Source organism: Tachyglossus aculeatus, chromosome 3 (assembly GCF_015852505.1).
Source record: "Tachyglossus aculeatus isolate mTacAcu1 chromosome 3, mTacAcu1.pri, whole genome shotgun sequence".
NCBI lineage: Eukaryota > Metazoa > Chordata > Mammalia > Monotremata > Tachyglossidae > Tachyglossus > Tachyglossus aculeatus.
Window position 1 is genome coordinate 8,803,657 of NC_052068.1, and position 19,523 is coordinate 8,823,179.

The 19,523-nt window shown below is 43.5% G+C and overlaps 1 protein-coding gene across 1 annotated transcript in view; it reads left to right on the top strand.

The window, feature by feature from the left end:
* Positions 1-19,523, top strand: part of INPP5A (inositol polyphosphate-5-phosphatase A) — a 610,446-nt gene that overhangs the window by 341,020 nt on the left and 249,903 nt on the right. Inside the window, exon 5 of the mRNA XM_038744152.1 lies at positions 14,115-14,178. Coding sequence (XP_038600080.1) covers positions 14,115-14,178 — 64 coding nt within the window. The remainder of the gene's footprint in view (positions 1-14,114; positions 14,179-19,523) is intronic.

A 19,523-nucleotide genomic window follows, 5' to 3' on the forward strand; every position in this document is an offset into this window, starting at 1 on the left:
GCACTGGGGTCGATGCAATATAATCAGGTATTCATGGTTCCCTGCCCACAGTGAGCTTAAAGTCTAGAGGGGGAGACAGACATTGTTAGAAATAAATTAATTAATTAATTAAGGTTAGGTGCATAATCGATCAATCAGTTGTATTTATTGATCTCATACTATGTGCAGGGCAATGTACTAAGCATTCAGGAGAGTACAATACCACAGAATTGGTAGACATATCCCCTGCCCACAACAAGCTTACAATCTAGAGGGGGAGAAAGACATTAATATAAATAAATAAATTAGCGCTGTGTACATTAGTGCCGTGGAGCTGAGGGAGAAGGTGAATAAAGGAAGCAAATTGGATTGGTGCAGAAGGGATTGGGAGAACAGAAAATGAGGGCTTAGTCAGGGAAGGCCTCTTGGAGGTTGAAGGAAGGGTGAATTAAGGGAGCAAATCCAAGTGCAAGGGTGACACAGAAGAGAGTAGGAGAAATGTCTCCATCAGGTTCACAGCAGGGATGGGGTGGGGGTATCATCCTCCTCTGCATCCATTTTCAGTGCCAACCCATTGAGGCCTCTAGAACAGTGCTAACCCAGTGAGGCCTCTAGAACAGTGCTTTGCACATAGTAAGCGCTTAATAAATGCCATTATTATTATTATTATTATTAACTTGTCAGAACACAGTTCCCAGAGCTCTCAGGTGCAGTGCCTGACCCATGCTGGAAGCAGCATGGCCTAGTGGGTAGAGCATTGGCCTGGGAGTCAGGAGGTCATGGGTTCTAATCCCACTTGTGTTCTTCGTGATCTTCGGCAAGTCACTTCACTTCTCTGGGCCTCAGTTCCCTCATCTGTAAAATGGGGATTGAGACTGTGAGCCACAAGTGGGACTGGGAATGCGCCCAACCTGATTTGCTCGTATCCACCCCAGAGCTCAGGATGGTGCCTGGCACCTAGTAAGTGCTTAACAAATGTCGTAATGATTATTATTATTGACCCTCGACTTTGTAGGAAGGCAGGGCCGTGTGTCCGAAAGAGCATGGGCCGGAAATCAGGAGAACCGTGCGCTAGTGCTGTCATCACCACCTGACTGCCATGTGACCATGAGCAAGTTACTTAACCTCTCTGGGCCTTTTTGTACCTGTTCTCTCTCTCACAGTCAGGCTGGGACTGTGAGCAATCAATTATGTTACCACAGTGTTTAACTCATAGTCAGGACTTGGTAAATATTCTGATTCTTACCAGTCAACATTGGTGCGCACACGCGGAAGGAACTTTTTAACCTTGTTTCCTGCCGTGGCATTGTAGCAGTGCTTTCTAGAAAATGGAGGAACAATAATAAGAATTATGGTATTGGTTAAGCGCTGACTACGTGCCAAGCACTGTTCGAAGCACTGGGGTGGATATAAGTTAATCAGGTTGGACACAGTCCCTGTCCCCCATGGGGCTCACACTCTTTAATCCCCATTACACATAAGGGGTAACTGAGGCCCAGAGAAGTGAAGTGACTTGCCCAAGGTCACCCAGCAGACACATGGCAGAGCCGGGATTAGAACCCAGGTCCTTCTGACTCCCAGGCCCGTATCCATTAAGCCAACCAGTTTTCATCAGTGCATACAATATCCTTCTTCCCCTCAACCAGGCTCCTAGACCTTTCCTGCCCTCCAAAACTGCTACATGAATTAATATGGTCCCCATTTCTCTCTGTCTCCCTCTGTCTCCTTCTCCCTTCCCCCCCCCATTCTGTTTCTGTGTGTTTCACTTGTATTTGCTGCATTTTTTTGTCATCTGTGGCCACTGCGACAACCTACCTGCATAAGTGCTTCGTACAGTGCTCTGCATACAGTAGGCACTCAACAGTACGATTGATAGAGTGATATTAATAGCCAGGGTGGGTGGGGGAGAGAGAGGCAGTGGTTGGATCAAGAAGCAGTGTGGCTCAGTGGAAAGAGCCTGGGCTTGGGAGTCCAAGGTCATGGGTTCGAATCCCGGCTGTGCCACATGTCTGCTGTGTGACCTTGGGCAAGTCACTTAACTTCTCTGAGCCTCAGTTTCCTCATCTTAAAAATGGGGATTAAGATTGTGAGCCCCACATGGGACAAACTGATCACCTTGTATCCCCCCCAGCACTTAGAACAGTGCTTTGCACATAGTAAGCGCTTAACAAATGCAAACTGCCCTCTCAAAGGTCACCAATGACCTCCTGCTTGCCAAATCCAACAGCTTATACTGTATCCTAATCCTCCTCGACCACTCAGCTGCCTTCAACACTGTGGACCACCCCCTTCTGCTCAACATGCTATCCGACCTTGGCTTCACAGACTCCGTCCTCTGCTGGTTCTCCTCTTATCTCTCCAGTCGTTCATTCTCAGTCTCTTTTGCAGGCTCCTCCTCCCCCTCCCATCCCCTTACTGTGGGGGTTCCCCAAGGTTCAGTGCTTGGTCCCTTTCTGTTCTCGATCTACACTCACTCCTTTGGTGACCTCATCATCATCATCATCAATCGTATTTATTGAGCGCTTACTATGTGCAGAGCACTGTACTAAGCGCTTGGGAAGTACAAATTGGCAATATATAGAGACAGTCCCTACCCAACAGTGGGCTCACAGTCTAAAACGGGGAGACAGAGAACAAAACCAAGCATACTAACAAAATAAAATAAATACAATAGATATGTACAAGTAAAATAAATAAATAAATAAATAGAGTAATAAATATGTACAAACATATATACATATATACAGGTGCTGTGGGGAAGGGAAGGAGGTAAGATGGGGGGGATGGAGAGGGGGCGAGGGGGAGAGGAAGGAAGGGGCTCAGTCTGGGAAGGCCTCCTGGAGGAGGTGAACTCTCAGTAGGGCCTTGAAGAGAGGAAGAGAGCTAGCTTGGCGGATGGGCAGAAGGAGGGCATTCCAGGCCCGGGGGATGACGTGGGCCGGGGGTCGATGGCAGGACAGGCGAGAACGAGGTACGGTGAGGAGACCTCATTCGCTCCCACGGCTTCAACTATCATCTCTACGCTGATGACACCCAGATCTACATCTCTGCCCCTGCTCTCTCCCCCTCTCTCCAGACTCGCATCTCCTCCTGCCTTCAGGACATCTCCGTCTGGATGTCTGCCCGCCACCTAAAACTCAACATGTCCAAGACTGAACTCCTTGTCTTCCTTCCCAAACCCTGCCCTCTCCCTGACTTTCCCATCTCTGTTGACGGCACAGCCATTCTTCCCATCTCACAAGCCCGCAACCTTGGTGTCATCCTCGACTCTGCTCTCTCATTCACCCCTCACATCCAAGCCGTCACCAAAACCTGCCGGTCTCAGCTCCACAACATTGCCAAGATCTGCCCTTTCCTCTCCATCCAAACCGCTACCCTGCTTGTTCAAGCTCTCATCCTATCCCGTCTGGACTACTGCATCAGCCTTCTCTCTGATCTCCCATCCTTGTGCCTCTCCCCACCTCAACCCATACTTCACGCCGCTGCCCGGATTGTCTTTGTCCAGAAATGCTCTGGGCATATTACTCCCCTCCTCAAAAATCTCCAGTGGCTACCAATCAATCTGCACATCAGGCAGAAACTCCTCACCCTCGGCTTCAAGGCTCTCCATCACCTCGCCCCCTCCTACCTCACCTCCCTTCTCTCCTTCTACAGCCCACCCCACACCCTCCGCTCCTCTGCCGCTAATCTCCTCACCGTACCTCGTTCTCGCCTGTCCCGCCATCGACCCCCGGCCCACGTCCTCCCCCGGGCCTGGAATGCCCTCCCACTGCCCATCTGCCAGGCCAGCTCTCTTCCTCCCTTCAAGGCCCTACTGAGAGCTCATCTCCTTCAGGAGGCCTTCCCAGACACAGCCCCTTCCTTCCTCTCCCCCTCATCCCCCTCTCCATCTCCCCCATCTTACCTCATTCCCTTCCCCACAGCACCTGTATATATGTATATATGTTTGTACATATTTATTACTCTATTTATTTATTTTACTTGTACCTATCTATTCTATTTTATTTTGTTAGTATGTTTGGTTTTGCTCTCTGTCTCCCCCTTCTAGACTGTGAGCCCACTGTTGGGTAGGGACTGTCTCTATATGTTGCCAGCTTGTACTTCCCAAGCTCTTAGTACAGTGCTCTGCACACAGTAAGCGCTCAATAAATACGATTGATTGATTGATTGATTATTATTATCAAGGCCGGACATGAGGGAAGGTAGAGAGAGCAGGTGAGTGCCCCCATTAGGGCTTCTCCCTCACTGACCCCACGTGGCTTAGTGAAAATAGCCTGGGCCTGGGAGTCAGAAGGCCTTGACTTTTATTCCCGGCCCCATCACTTGCCTGCTTTGTGACCTTGGGCAAGTTGTTTTACTTCTCTGTACCTCGGTTTCCTCATCTGTAAGAGGAAAATAAAAATACCTGTTCTTCCTCCACCCCTGGACTGTAAGTCCATATAGGACAGGGATTCGTCTAATTTTACATTCCTGCTTAGTACTGTGCTTTGGAACATAGTTAAGTGCTTGACAGGTACAACAATTATCATCATTATTTTTAAAATCCAGTCATATTTTGGCATTATCTACAGTGACACATTTGACTAAACACTTCGTTTTCTTGCCTGATAGTGTATTTTCAACCTTCTAAACTGCACTGACTTCATTGCTCCCTAAATAAAGTCAGATAAGATATTTTTTGATACCCAATAGAACACGACTTTTATCTTAAAATGATTTTCCTTCTGTCTAGAATTATAACAATTATTCTTCTGTCTCTTCTGACTGAAATATGGCAGCTAATAGACTAAATTTTACTAATGGAAAATTAATAAGTGCTCTTGACAGTCAGGTTTATAAATATGTAAAAATGGTTTTAATTGTTTCTGGCAAAACAGGCAGGTAATCAATAATATCAGACATGACAAACATACTGTTGACATATACTGTACTCAAAAGAATCAGGGAGTGATAAGAACTTCCTGTGAGCAGAGGCCCAGGCTAATTAATATTCAGACGTTGTCAGAACCAAAGATGAATGGATTCAATGAATTGAATTATATCGATAGCTCAGGTTAAACACTGAAAAAGTTGGGTTGAACTTTGGCTTTAAATATTCAGTAAAGCTAATTATGGATTTTATGACTATGTGAATTACAGTTTTCACTTCCACGTTGGCAATTTCTTCTCCATTAATTTTTTTTGCAGTCTTTATAGTATTATATTAGCTGGATTACATCAAATGAGGTAATGCCGGGTATGTTTACTCTACTCCATAATTACCGAAACTTATATTCAGAGTGCTTTGTTTGTGTGAGAAACTCTCGCAGGTGAGTGACGTCCTTCTAAAATCCCGGCATCAACTCAACTTCTATTAAAAATCCATTAGGGATGCAGAAGCCTGTGATCTTTCTTGGATTATTATTCAAACTGCTGGGACACTCATATTTATTCTAGATCAAGTGAGTTGTGGTGGACACTGGTGTCCTTGTTATTCTTGGTTCGACTTGATGTGAGCCCACAGTCACAGGACTAACTCGATTTCTTTACCTCTCTGCTGTTGAACACAATAGTACTAATATCACTATTAATAGTGGTATAAAGCACTTTCTTTGTGACAAGCAATGTATGGCCTAGTGGATTCAGTACCAGTTCTCCCTCCTACTTAAACCGAGAGCTCCATGTTGGGTGGGGACTCTGTTTGGCTTGATTAAATGGTATTTCCCCCAGTGCTTAGAACAGTGCTTGACAAATAGTAAGCACTCAACAAATACCATTAAAGAAAAATGAAAGAAATGGGGGGATGGCCCAAAAATATGGTGGGGAGATGAGACCTTACTCAAGGGAAGGCTTCGAAGAGGAAATGTGATCTGGATATAATAATAATAATAATAATAATAATAATAATAATAATAGTATGCCAGGCACTGTACTAAGTGCTGGGGTGGATACAAGCAAATCGGGTTGGAAACACAGTCCTTGTCCCACAGGGCTCACAGTCTCAATCCTCATTTTACGGATGAGGAAACTGAGGCAGGGAGAAATGAAGTGACTTACCCAAGGTCACACAGCAGACAGGTGGCGGAGTCAGGATTAGACCCCATGACCTTCTGACTCCCAGGCCCATGCTCTACCCATACGCCATATCCCCCACACTTCAAAGCCTTATTGAAAGCTCATCTCCTCCAAGAGGCCTTCCCAGACTAAGCCCTCCTTTCCTCTTCTTCCACTCCCTTCTGCATCACCCTGATTTGCTCCTTTTATTCATCCCCCTGCCCCTCAGCCCCACAGCACTTATGTAAAGATCCGTAATTTATATATTTATACTAATGTCTGTCTCCTCCTCTAGGCTATAAGTTCATTGTAGGCAGGGAACACGTCTGTTATATTGTGATATTTCACTCTTCTAAGCGCTTAGTACAGTGCTAGGCACACAGTAAGGGCTCAATAAATACGATTGGTTGATTGATTGATTAAGTTGTTCATTGTCAAAATGCATCCTCAGTGCTGGCCATCCCTGCTCTAACTGGAAATGGAAAAGAATTCTTTATTCCCACCTGGATCATTACCAATTCCCAAGCAGTCCAGAGTCCACTGTGGCCATCACCACTTAGCTGCCACCAAAAGAAAATGTTGCTCCATTCTGAAAATCTACACTCCAGAGATGTACAAGGAAATCAAATAATAGACAAAATGATGTCATTTGTATGAAATTTTTGTCCTCCAGCATCTCCTCCCTAAACGATGAGTTACTGTTCAATCTCCACAGAATTTTGGAGGGCGAAGCTCATTGCGTCAAGCAATTTTTAAGTAGAATCTACCAGCCGTTACTGATTAAACTGTATACTGTAAATGCAAAGTACATAATAACAATAATAATAATAATAATAATAATAATAATACTGGTATTTGTTAAGCACTTACTGTGTGCCAGTTTCTGTACTAAGCGGAAACAGGCAAATCGGGTTGGACACAGTTCCTTTTCTCATGTAGGGCTCACAGTCTCAATCCCCATTTCATGGATGAGGTAACTAACTGAGAAGCAGCATGGCATAGTGGATAGAGCCCAGGCCTGGGTTTCAGAAGGTCATGGGTTCTAATCCCAGCTCCACCATTTGTCTGCTTTGTGGCCTTGGGCAAGTCACTTCTCTGTGCCTCAGTTACCTCATCTGTAAAGTGGGGATTGAGACTTTGAGCTCCTCATGGGACAGGGACTGTGTCCAACCCAATTGGCTTGTAACCACCACAGCAGTTAGTACAGAGCCTGGCACATAGTAAGTGCTTAACAAATACCACAGTTATTATCATTATCAGAATTGACTCATTGGGATCATTTGGGGCCAAAATTCAATAGGGAGTCTTAAGTTTTCTTTATATTTGTTTCTTCTGACAATACATGTGATCTCATGCTGTGGTAACTCAGTTTGAGTGAGGGAGGGAACAGAAGAAGGAAGGTAGGGCAAATCAATTTCTCCAGCTTTGCCATCCCCTTTAACTTTAATCATGAAATAATAATTTTCTTTAAAGGTTTCCAACAAACACTTGGCTTTGCATAATGATAATGAGAATAATTGTGGTATTTGTTAAACACGTACTACATGCCAGCACTGTTCTAAGCACTGGGGTAGATACAGAACAATCTGGTTGGACACAGTCCCTGTCTTACAGAGGGCTCACAGTCTTAATCCCCATTTTACAGGTGAGGGCAGTGAGGCACAGAGAAGTGAAGTGACTTGCCCAAGGTCACAGAGCAGACAAGTGGCAGAGCTGGAATTAGAACTCAGGTCCTTCTGACTCCCAGGCCTGGGCTGTATCCACTAGACACCTGTTCTCCATTCCCTTAGACTGTGAACCCCATTTGGAATGGGGATTCTATCCAGTCTGATACTCAGGTAACCTATCCTGACGCATAGTGAGCATTTTATAAATATCATTATTATTACAGTGGTATACTTTTGTGATGGGAAAAATGTTAGGTAGACAGCTCTGACTCTTCTTGATTTTTAGAATTAATGTGGCAATTTTGAGAAGGTTTTTAATGGGATTTTGGTAGTAGGATTTCAGGTATAACTCGAGAGCTCTGTCAACCAATCAATCATTCATATTTATTGAGCTGGGTGTGCAAAGCATTGTACTAACCATTGCTTTTCTTTCCATCAATCAGTCGTATTTATTCATTCATGCATTCAATCGTATGTATTGAGTGCTTACTGTGTGCAGAACCCTGTACTAAGCGCTTGGGAAGTACAAGTCGGCAACATATAGAGATGGTCCCTACCCAACAACAGGCTCACAGTCTAGAGTGGGGAGACAGACAACAAAACAAAACATGTAGACAGGCGTCAAAATCGTCAGAACAAATAGAATTATAGCTGTATGCACATCATTAACAAAATAAATAGAATAGTAAATATGTACAAGTAAAATAAATAGAGTAATAAATATGTACAAATATATACAAGTGCTGTTGGGAGGGGAAGGAGGTAGGGCAGGGGGGTGGGGAAGAGTAGAGTGCTTACTATATGCAGAGCATTCTACTAAGCACTTGAGAGAGCTCTGTGAGCAAAGAATTACAATAATAGTCTCTAAAAGCCCCAGTGCCTCTCAGGATGGCATCTGGAGAGTTTCCAGTACTCCACCAGTCTCAACAATGGGAGGGAGAGTCAACCAGAGGCCTACCCATGCCATTCCTAGCTTCAACAGTGGCTAGCAAGTGGCAAGCAATGTGCTACAAGGAAAAACTCACCCTTGTTTGGCAGCAGCGACAGGGAAGAGAGTGGAGGGTGGAGACTCAGGTTTACTGTGTGGAAGAAGGAGATGGTAAACCACTTCCGGATTTTGACCAAGGCAAATCTATGGCTCCACTACCAGAAGGATTGCAGATGGAGAGTGGGGGCATTCTGGGAGAGATGTGTCTATGGAGTCTCTATGAGTCAGAGACAACTTGAAAGAATAAGACAGATAGTTACACCCCAAACCTGGACTGCAGGAGTTTCAAATCAGTCTCTGGTAGGGGGTGGCACATTAAAGAACAAGAGATACAGTTTGCAGTGAAATAGCAACTTGCTTTGATTAATTCCTCTCGAACTCTAAGCTCGAGAGCAAGCAACCGCCTTTCGTAGCTACCACGAGAATCTGACCGGAGAGGAGTTTATTCTGAGTCCCGCATAAGCCCGTCTCTTTCGGTGTTTTTCTTATTTGCCACTTCTGGTAGGGAAAGAAAAAAAAACTGAAGCAGGTTGCCTGGGTCACAAGGAAGTGTACTCATCAATTAAACGTGTGACAGTGTTTTCCGTTGGATGAACTAATGTGTCAAGGAGATGGGCAAGATCTCATGTTTGTGCTTTTGACAAATCAGCAAATGTTTAATCTCTAGATGTGCAGCGTCTCATAAATAATGCAGCATTCACTGAGCCAAAACACTCTGCTGCTGAGAGGGTGTCTCTGTCACTATTGAGGTAAAAAGACCAAATGAAACAAAATCATTTCTTTGTTTAATACATCGGTTCGGTTATGCTTGTCAATAAGAGTTCATGTCGTGACAAGTTCCTTTTTTTCTCAACATCTTGTACCTATGACTGTAAAAGAGTTTGAAAAATCATCAAGGAAATACTGAACATAGGAAGTTCTATGGATTTATGGTTTTGAGTTTTTAATATGAGTCCCCTCTCTCCCCACTTGTGCCCAAAACACGATGGTTTTATTCTCTCTCGACATATTCTTCAAGCATGTTTATAGTCTTCTGCCCCCTCCCAGCTTCCTACTCAATCTTCCCAAAAAGAAAGATGAGTCTGGTCCGCTTTAAAGACTGTGGTCTGGAGTCTGTCAAGCCCATAAAAAGAGGACATTTGTGGGAAGCAAACAACTCCATTAGACCGTAAGCTCATTGTGGGCAGGGAATATGTCCACTTATTGTTATATTGTACTCTCTGAAGTGCTTTGTGCAGTGCTTTGCACAGAGCAAGCACTCAATAAATGCGACTGAATGAATGAAGAAACAGAAGGATCAAACATTATCTTGGATATGGGGAACACTGTGGCCAAGTGGAAAGAGGTTGAGCTTGGGAGTCAGGAGGACAGAGTTCTAGTCCCGGCCCTGCCACTTGTCCGCTGTGTGACCTAGGGTAAATCTCTTTTAACTTCTCTGGGTCTCAGTTTCCTCTTCTATGAAATGAAGAGGCAGTGCCTGTTCTCTCTCTCCCTTGGACTGTGAGTCCCGTGTGAGACAGGCACAGCATCCAGTTTGATTATTTTGTATCTACACGAGCGTTTAGCACAATAATAATAACAATTATGGTATTTGTTTAGTGCTTACTATGAGCCAGGCACTGTACTAAGCGCTGGGGTTGAGATACAGGTAAATCGTATTGGACACTGTCCCTGTCCGTCATGGGGCTCACAGTCTCAATCCCCATTTTACAGACAAGGTAACTGAGACACAGAGAAATAAAGTGACTTGCCCAAGGTCACTCAGCAGACAAGTGGCAGAGCCGGGATTAGAACCCATGACCTTCTGACTCCCAGAACCGAGCTCTAACTACTGCACCATGCTGCTTCACCAGTACTTGACACCTAGTGAGTGCTCAACAAATGCCATGAATATCATTATGAATTTTGTATATCCAAATAATAATAATAAAGATGGTATTTGTTAAGTGCTTACTATGTGCAAAGCACTGTTCTAAGCTCTGGGGGGATACAAGGTGATCAGGTTGTCCCACATGGGGCTCACAGTCTTAATCCCCATTTTACAGATGAGGTCACTGAGGCACAGAGAAGCTAAGTGACTTGCCCAAAGTCACACAGCTGACGAGTGACGGAGCTGGGATTAGAACTCATGACCTCTGACTCCCAAGCCACTGAAACTTTTCTGATCTTGTACAAAGTGAGAGGCTATATATAGAATGGTCCCAAAATGATCTTGTGGGATCTAAATTGTTAAGCGCTTGCCATGTGCCCAGCACTGTTGTAAGCGCTGGGGTAGAAACAAGTTAATAAGGTTGGACACAGTCCCTGTCCCACATAGGGCTCACGTTCATCCCCATTCTTTTCCGATGAGGGAACTGAGGCCCAGAGAAGTGACTTTTCATTCATTCATTCATTCATTCATTCAATCGTATTTATAGAGCACTTACTGTGTGTAGAGCACTGTACTAAGCACTTGGGAAGTACACGTTGGAGTAGAGGGTGCGGGCTGGGCTATAGAAGGAGAGAAGGGAGGTGAGGTGATGGAGAGCCTTGAAGCCCAGAGTGAGGAGTTTCTGCTTGATGCATAGGTTGACAAGCAGACACTGGAGATTTTTGAGGAGGGTAGTAACATGCCCAGAGCGTTCCTGCACAAAGATGATCCGGGCAGCAGCGTGAAGTATAGACTGAAGTGGGGAGAGATAAGAAGATGGGAGTTGCCCAACTTCTCACAGCAGACACATGGCAGAGCCGGGATTAGAACCAATGACCTTCTGATTCCCAGGTCTGTTCTCTATTTACTAAGCCACATTGCTTCTCACAAGATCTCACTCTGTGCAGAGGAATTGTACCGAGAGTTTGGGCCAGTACAGTAGAGTAGGTAGATAGGCTCCCTGCTCAGAAGGAGCTGAAAGATTAGAGAGGATCTTTGTCAATCGTATTTCTTAAGTGCTTACTGTGTGCAAAGCAATGTACTAAGTGCTGGGGAGAGTACAATAGAACAATATAACAGACACATCCTGTGCTCACAGCGAAGCTTACAATCTAGAGGATCTTTGTTTTCATTCCCCCGCCTGATGGCTATACCTGTGGAACAGAGCGCAGGGCACATACTTTCCAAGCACTTAGTACAGTGCTCTGTGCACAGTAAGCACTCAATAAATACAATTGAGTGAATGAGGGAATGAACCTATCTACCAACTCGGTTACATGGTACATTCTCAGATGCTTAGTACAGTGCTGTACACACAGTAAGGGCTCAGTTCATTTATTCATTCGATCACATTTATTGAGCGCTTACTGTGTGCAAAGCACTGTACTAAGCTCAGTAAATACCACTGGTTGACCGACCCTCCTCTGCGTAATGTTACAGATTAGAAAACAAGGGAGAACAAGACGCTGTCATTACTAACCTCGATTTTAGAGAATGGCATGCTAATAAAGCCAACCCCCACCACCATTGGTTTTTGTATTGAATCTTCCAAAACAGTACTAAGTGCTCAATAAATGCAGTTGACTGACTGACTATTCATTCATTCATTCAATCGTATTTATTGAGCACTTACTGTATGCAGAACACTGTAATAAGCACTTGGGAAAGAGAGTAGGTGTGCATGATGAGAAGCAGTGTTGCTAAGTAGATAGAACACAGACATGAAAGTCAGAAGGACCTGGATTTGAATCCCAGCTCTGTCACCTGTCTGCCATGTGACCTTGGGCAAGTCACTTCGCTTCCCTGGGCTTCAGTTACCCTAACTACAAAATGGGGGTTAAGACTGTGAGTTCTTTGTGGGTCAAGGACCTGACCTTTTTTGATCAGATTAGGTTGTATCTATCCCAGAGTTTAGTACAGTGCCTGGCATAAAGTAGTGCTTAACAAATGCCATTAAAAAGAGAAAAAAATCAACAATCCTCAACCTGTGAAAGTGCTGCATTTGGGAATGTTCTGTTTGGGAATGTACAATTGCTGTATTGTACTCTCCCAAGTGCTTAGTACAGTGCCAGGCACCCAACAAGCACTCAATAAATACAGTGGATTGATGGATTGATTTTTCCTGAGGCCTGCATACCTTAGAGCAGAAATGCAGGGGAAAATAACGAAAGACAGTCAAGCATGTACTGGCCCTTAATTGAGCATTTGGATTGAACATTTCCTTTTAGACTGTGAGCCCATTGTTGGGTAGGGACCATCTCTATATGTTGCTGAGACTTGTACTTCCCAAGCACCTAGTACTGCACACAGTAAGTGCTCAATAAATACAGTTGAATGAATGAATGATTGCAAAATGGCCTGTGCTTCTGAATTAGTAGTTTTAATGGTATTTGTTAAGCCACTAGTTTGTGCAGAGCTCTGTATTGAGTACTCAAATTAAAGTGTAGTAATAGTAATAATAATGTTGGTATTTGTTAAGCACTTACTATGTTCCAAGCACTGTTCTAAGCACTGGGGTAGATACAAGGTAATCAGGCTGTCCCACGTGGGGCTCACAGTCTTCATCCCCATTTTACAGATGAGGTAACTAAGGCACAGAGAAGTTAAGTGACTTGCCCAAGGTCACCCAACTGACAAGCAGCGGAGTAGGAATTAGAAACCACGACCTCTGACTCCCAAGCCCGTGCTCTTTCCACTAAGCCATGCTGTACAGTGCCTTGCACATAGTAAGCGCTTAACAAGTACCATTTTAAAAAATGGATGTGGTTTCTGACCTTATGGAGGTTAGAATATAAGAAAGAAAGACTTGATTGTATTTGAAGCAACAAGCTTATAGAACAGGAAATTATAAACTAACAACTCTATTGTAATAATTTGTAAAAAGGGGATTAAGACTGTGAACCCCCCGTGGGATAACGCAATCACCTTGTATCTATCCCAGTGCTTAGAACAGTGCTTTGCATATAGTAAGCGCTTAATAAATGCCATCATTATTATTATTGTTATTGTAATAATAATTGTGTTACTTGTTAGGTGCTTACTATGTGTCAAGCACTGTACTAAGCACTGGGGTAGATACAATATCATTAGGTCCCACAAGGGGCTCACAATCTAAGTAGGAGGGAGAAAAGGTGCTGAATCCCTATTTTGCCCATGAGGGAACTGAGGCCCTGAGAAGCTAAGTGATATGCTCAAGCTCACAAAGCAGGTAAGTGGTGGAGCTGGGATTAGAATCCAGGCCCTCTGACTCCCAGGCCCATGCTCTTTCCACTAGACAGCACTGCTAACGACTCTCCCCCATCAGTTAGTTTAGTGCCCCATATGGTAGGGCTCAATAAATAGTATTTGGGGGAGTGTGGGGCTTAGATTACCCACTTCTGGTAGAAGATTTGCCCTTTGTGTCCCTGGGTTTTGTGTGACTGGTTTTGTTTCAGTTGCTCATTCACAGAAATTATGCTCAGGTAAAAGGGCTCTCATTGCTCAAAATTTGAGCTCAGGGTCTATTCCTTAATGGATTTCCATTCTTCTTCCTGTACAGGCACTTGGAAGCTTTTATTTTCTTCATGAATCCTTGAAAAACATATACCAGTTTGACTTTAAAGGTAAGCTTCAAAATCTGTTTACAATTATAATTATGGTATTTTATTTCACTATGTTTACTCTTTGGCACATTATGGCTACTATAGACCCCATATATATAATGTATAGGTAGGGAATGTGTCTGTTTATTGTTACATTGCACTCTCCAAAGTGTTTAGTATAGTGTTCTGCACACGATAAATGCTCAATAAATATGATTGAGTGACTATAGTTAGAGCTATAGAGATAGATATAATTTGTATAGATATGTAATATCTGTACACATATATGTATCCATGTAAAGATGTATAATAATAGTAATGATAATAACTATGATATTTGTAAGAGCTTACTATGTGCCAGGCACTGTACTAAGTGTTGGGGTGGATACAAGCAAATCAGGTTGCACAGAGTCTGTGTCCCACATGGGTTCAAAGTCTTAATTCTCATTTTACAGATGGGGTAACTGAGGCACAGAAAAGTTAAGTGACTTGCCCAAGGTCACAGTTTCTTCTGACTCCCAGGCCCATACTATATCCATTAGGGCACACAGACACACACACACACAACACACACACACACACACACATATTTTTAGATAGACAGAGGTCCGTTATACTCTCCCAAGTGCTTATTACAGTGCTCTGCACCCGTAAATGCTCAATAAATAGGATTGACTGATTTACAGATCTATACAACTATCTACATATGCCTGCATATATCTATGTCTAGACATAGATAAATAGCAGTATGACAGGGATTGTGTCCAATTCCCATCTCTCCCAGCTCTTAGTATAGTGCTAAGCATGCAGTAAGCACTTAATAAATACTATTGTCTTATACAATATAAGCAGCGGGGCTTAGTGGAAAGAGCCTGAGCTTGGGAGTCAGATGTTTTGGGTTCTAATCCCGCCTCTGCCACTTATCAGCTGTGTGACTTTGAGCGAGGCTCTTCACTTCTCTAGTCCTCAGTTACCTCATTTGTAAAATGGGGATTAAGACTGTGTGAGCCCCACATGGTACAACCTCATTCATTCATTCATTCATTCAGTTGTATTTATTGAGCACTTATTGTGTGTAGAGCACTGTATTAAACACCTGGAAAGTATTACTTGGCAATAGATAAAGACAATCCCTACCGAACAATGGGCTCATAATCTAGAAGGGGGAGACAGACTGCAAAACAAAACAAGTAGAAATCAATAGCATCAAAATAGATAAATAGAATTAAGAATTATAGATTGTATCTACCCCAGTGCTTAGAACAGTGCTTGGCACATAGTAAATTCAAATCCCAGCTCCGCCACTTGTCAGCTGTGTGACTTTGGGCAAGTCACTTCACTTCTCTGTGCTTCAGTTACTTCATCTGCAAAATGGGGATGAAGACTGTGAGCCCCACTTGAGACAACCTGATCACCTTGTATCCTCCCCAGTGCTTAGAACAGTGCTTTGCACATATTAAGCGCTTAACAAATGCCATCATTATTATTATTATTATTATTAACAAATTCCATCATTTATGTACATATATATGTATATGTATATATGTATATGTATATATATAGTAAATATATACATACATACAATTCTGAAGCTCCCATCTCTTCTTGTGGGAATTCCAGATGAGCCATGCACATCAAAACATAAAGTATTTTAGTAGCTGCCAGCAGTGTCAGTATGAGGTCTATTGATTCTCCTGAGCTTTCAGATAGGATTTGTAATCCTTTCTGAACCTCGAGGATTTCATTACACTCACTCTGTCCATGTTGCCATACATAAAACCTCCATTGAGCTAGGTCACGTGAACTCTCATTCTCCTTGAAGCTGTGGTAACTGATTTTCAAAGTACTGTTGCACTTCATTCAGTCTCACTGTTTTTCGATCACTTGGAAACTGACCATCTGTTTTCCAGTAATTTAACACCAGCGCTTAGCACAGAGTCTTGTCTTTCTTAAGCACTTACTATGTGCCAGGTACTTTACTAAACGTTCATTCAGTCATATTTATTGAGTGCTTACAGTGTGCAAAGCACTGTACTAAGAGCTTGGGAGAGAACAATACAACAACAAACAAATTCCCTGCCCACAACAGGTTCACAGTCTAGAGGTGGAGACAGACATTAATATACATAAAAAATAAATAAATAAATAAATTACAGATATATGCTTACGTGTTGTGGGAATGGAAGGGAAGAAAAATGAAGGGAACAAGTCAGGGCGATGCAGAAGGGACGTGAAATGAAGTGACTTGCCCAAGGTCACACAGCAGACAAGTAAGTCGCAGAACAGTGATTAGACTCCAGGTCTTTGACTTTTCCACTAGGACACACTGCTTGTGCCTTGTGAGCACTTCATAAAAACCATAGCTAAATCAAATGAGAAGCAGCATGGCTTAATGGAACGAGCCCAGGCTTGAGAATCAGAGGACATGAGTTCTAATTCTGGCTCCACCACTTGTCTGCTATGTGACCTTGGGCAAGCCACTTAACTTCTCTATGCCCCAGTTACCACATCTGTAAAATGGGGATTATGCCTGTGAGCCCCTTGCGGGATGACCTGATTACCTTGTATCTACCCCAGCGCTTAGAACAGTGCTTGGCACATAGTAAGCGCTTAACAAATATCATTATTATTACATAGAGTACAGGGTCTCTTCTCAGTGGAATACTTGGACAGCCATTCAAATGGGGGTCCATCTGGCCCAAAGATTTTTATCCCTCACAAGTTGTATCCTTCACCTCCCCAGTAGGTCCCTGGGCTAGTGGTCCAGGTAGCCTGAAAGCCCTCATGTAGATCTTTGACTGAAGCAGCTCAAAAAGGAGTAACCCATATGAGCCTACACTTTAGGCTGAAAGCTCATTGTGGGCAGGGCACATGGGCACTAATTTTGTTGTATTGTACTCTCCCAAGAGCTTAGTACAATGCTCTGCACACAGTAAGTGTTCAGTAAACACCATTGATCGTTGTGCCTTTCCCTGAAACTGTTAAAACAACTATAAATTCATTTTTATTTATATATTTTTGAATAACTATATACTTAACAGATTTTTATTGAAGAAAATGCACACCTTTTGTAAAAGGAAGTGATGGTGAAACCCTCTCCAATTCACAGTCCCAAGTCAGTCATTTTTATTGAGTGCTTACGGTGTACAGAGCACTGTACTAAGGGTTTTGGAGAGTACACTTTAACAGAGTTGGTAGACATATTCCCTGCCACAACAAGCTAATAGTCTAGAGTTTTACAATTTCATAGTGAGTAATCTGTCTCAGGGGCAACTAGTTGACTAAACTTAGTATCGTCGGGCACTTGTCTTCTAGTATATTAATGAGCAGTGGATTGAGACACAGTTCGATTATTCTCGTCGCTAGTGAGATGCAGCGTGGCCTAGTGGGAGAGCATGAGCCTGAGGGCGAAAAGAGCTAGGGTCCGATCTTGCCTCTACCACTTGCCTGCTGGGTGACCTTTAGTTTTCTATGCCTCAGTTTCCTCATCTGTATAATGGGGATGAAATACCTGTCATTCTTCTGCCTTAACCTGTGCATCCCCTATGGGGCTGGGAGTTATGTCCAACCTTGTTGTCATGTCCCTAGGGAAACAGCGTGGCCTAATGGGTAGAGCACAGGCCTTGGAGTAAGAAGGATCTGGGTTCTAGACCTGGCTCTGCCACTTGTCTGCTGTGTGATCTTGAGCAAGTCACTTCACTTCTCCATACTGAGTTAACTCATCTGTAAAATGGGGACTAAGACTGTGATCTCCATGAGGAGAGAAGCAGCATGGCTCAATGGAAAGAGCCCGGGCTTTGGAGTCAAAGGTCATGGGTTCGAATTCCAGCTCCGCCACGTGTCTACTGTGTGACCTTGGGCAAGTCACTTAACTTCTCTGAGCCTCAGTTACCTCATCTATAAAATGGGGATGAAGACTGTGAGCCCCACGGGGGACAACTTGATCACCTTGTATCCCCCCCCAGCGCTTACAACAGTGCTCTGCACATAGTAAGCGCTTAATAAATGCCATCATCATTATTATTATTATTATGAGGGACAGGGACTGTGTCCAACCTGATTAGTTCGTTTCTTCTCCAGTGCTTAATACAGTGCCCGGCACGTAGAAGCATTTAACAAACATAGTAAGTGCTCAAGAATGATAAGAAATAATAAAATAATGATAAAAAGAAATACCACAACTGATCAGACAGGGAGGGATGTAGGGGTTGGTTAGTTGGAACTCTCTCCTGGACTTGCATCTCAGGGAATGTTTCTTCAAGGAGGTGGACATCAAAAAAGGAATTTATTGTTATTATTATTATCAATAATAATAGTTGTGGTATTTGTTAAGAGTTTACTCTGTGCCAGGCACTGAACTAAGGACTGGGATGGATAGAAGCAAATCAGGTTGGACATAGTCGCTGTCTCACATGGGGCTCACAGTCTAAATCCCCTTTTTCCAAATGAGTAGCTGAGGTACAGAGAAGTGAAGTGACTTGCCCAAGTTCCCACAGCAGACAAGTGACGGAGTAGGAATTAGAACCCATGACCTTCTGACTCCCAGGCCCGTGCTCTATCCACTACACCACTTTATTCAGCAGGCTCTCAGTAAATAATGATGGTATTTGTTAAGCCCTTACTATGTGCCAGGCACTGTATAAGTGCTGGGGTGGATACAAGCATATCAAGTTGGACACAACCCCTGTCCCATGTGGGGCTCACAATCTCAATCCCCATTTTACAGATGAGGTAATTGAGACCCAGAGTAGTGAAGTTACTTGCCCAGGGTCACACAGCAGGTGAATACCACTGGCGCTTCCCATTACTGCTATGACCCCTGCAACTTCTTAAAAGAGGTTTTCAGTAATCTCAGTTGATGGCTTTCATAGGCCAAAAGCAGCCTGCTATTTTTGCTGAGGTGGTCCATCTCCCGGAGATTGCTCCGTGCTGGACTATCCATAGCGTGTCCTGACAGCTCGAGAAGATGTAAGCTCAGCCCTCTTTCTGCTTCTAATACAACTTGCTAATCAGGTAGGATATTTGATAGATACCCATTTTGGCGATGATCTATCGGCGGTTTACTGTAAACGCTTCCCTTGATTAAACAGTTTCCATACAGGCAATTTCCAGTCACAAATTTTTGAGTCATTGAATTGTAATCAAAACGGTATCGTCGCCACTTTTGTTTATCCAAGCAAGGCTGTTCTTCGATCTGTCTATCCATCTAAGGTATTCGTATGACATACATCATCGAGGTATCCGAGCCTCCAAACAATCCAATTAGGCTAATTTCCTGATTATGCTGAAAGGAGGTGGACAAACACCTTATCCAAAGAAGAATCGATTGAGCGGGAAGCTTTGATATGAGAGCTTTTGGGCGAATG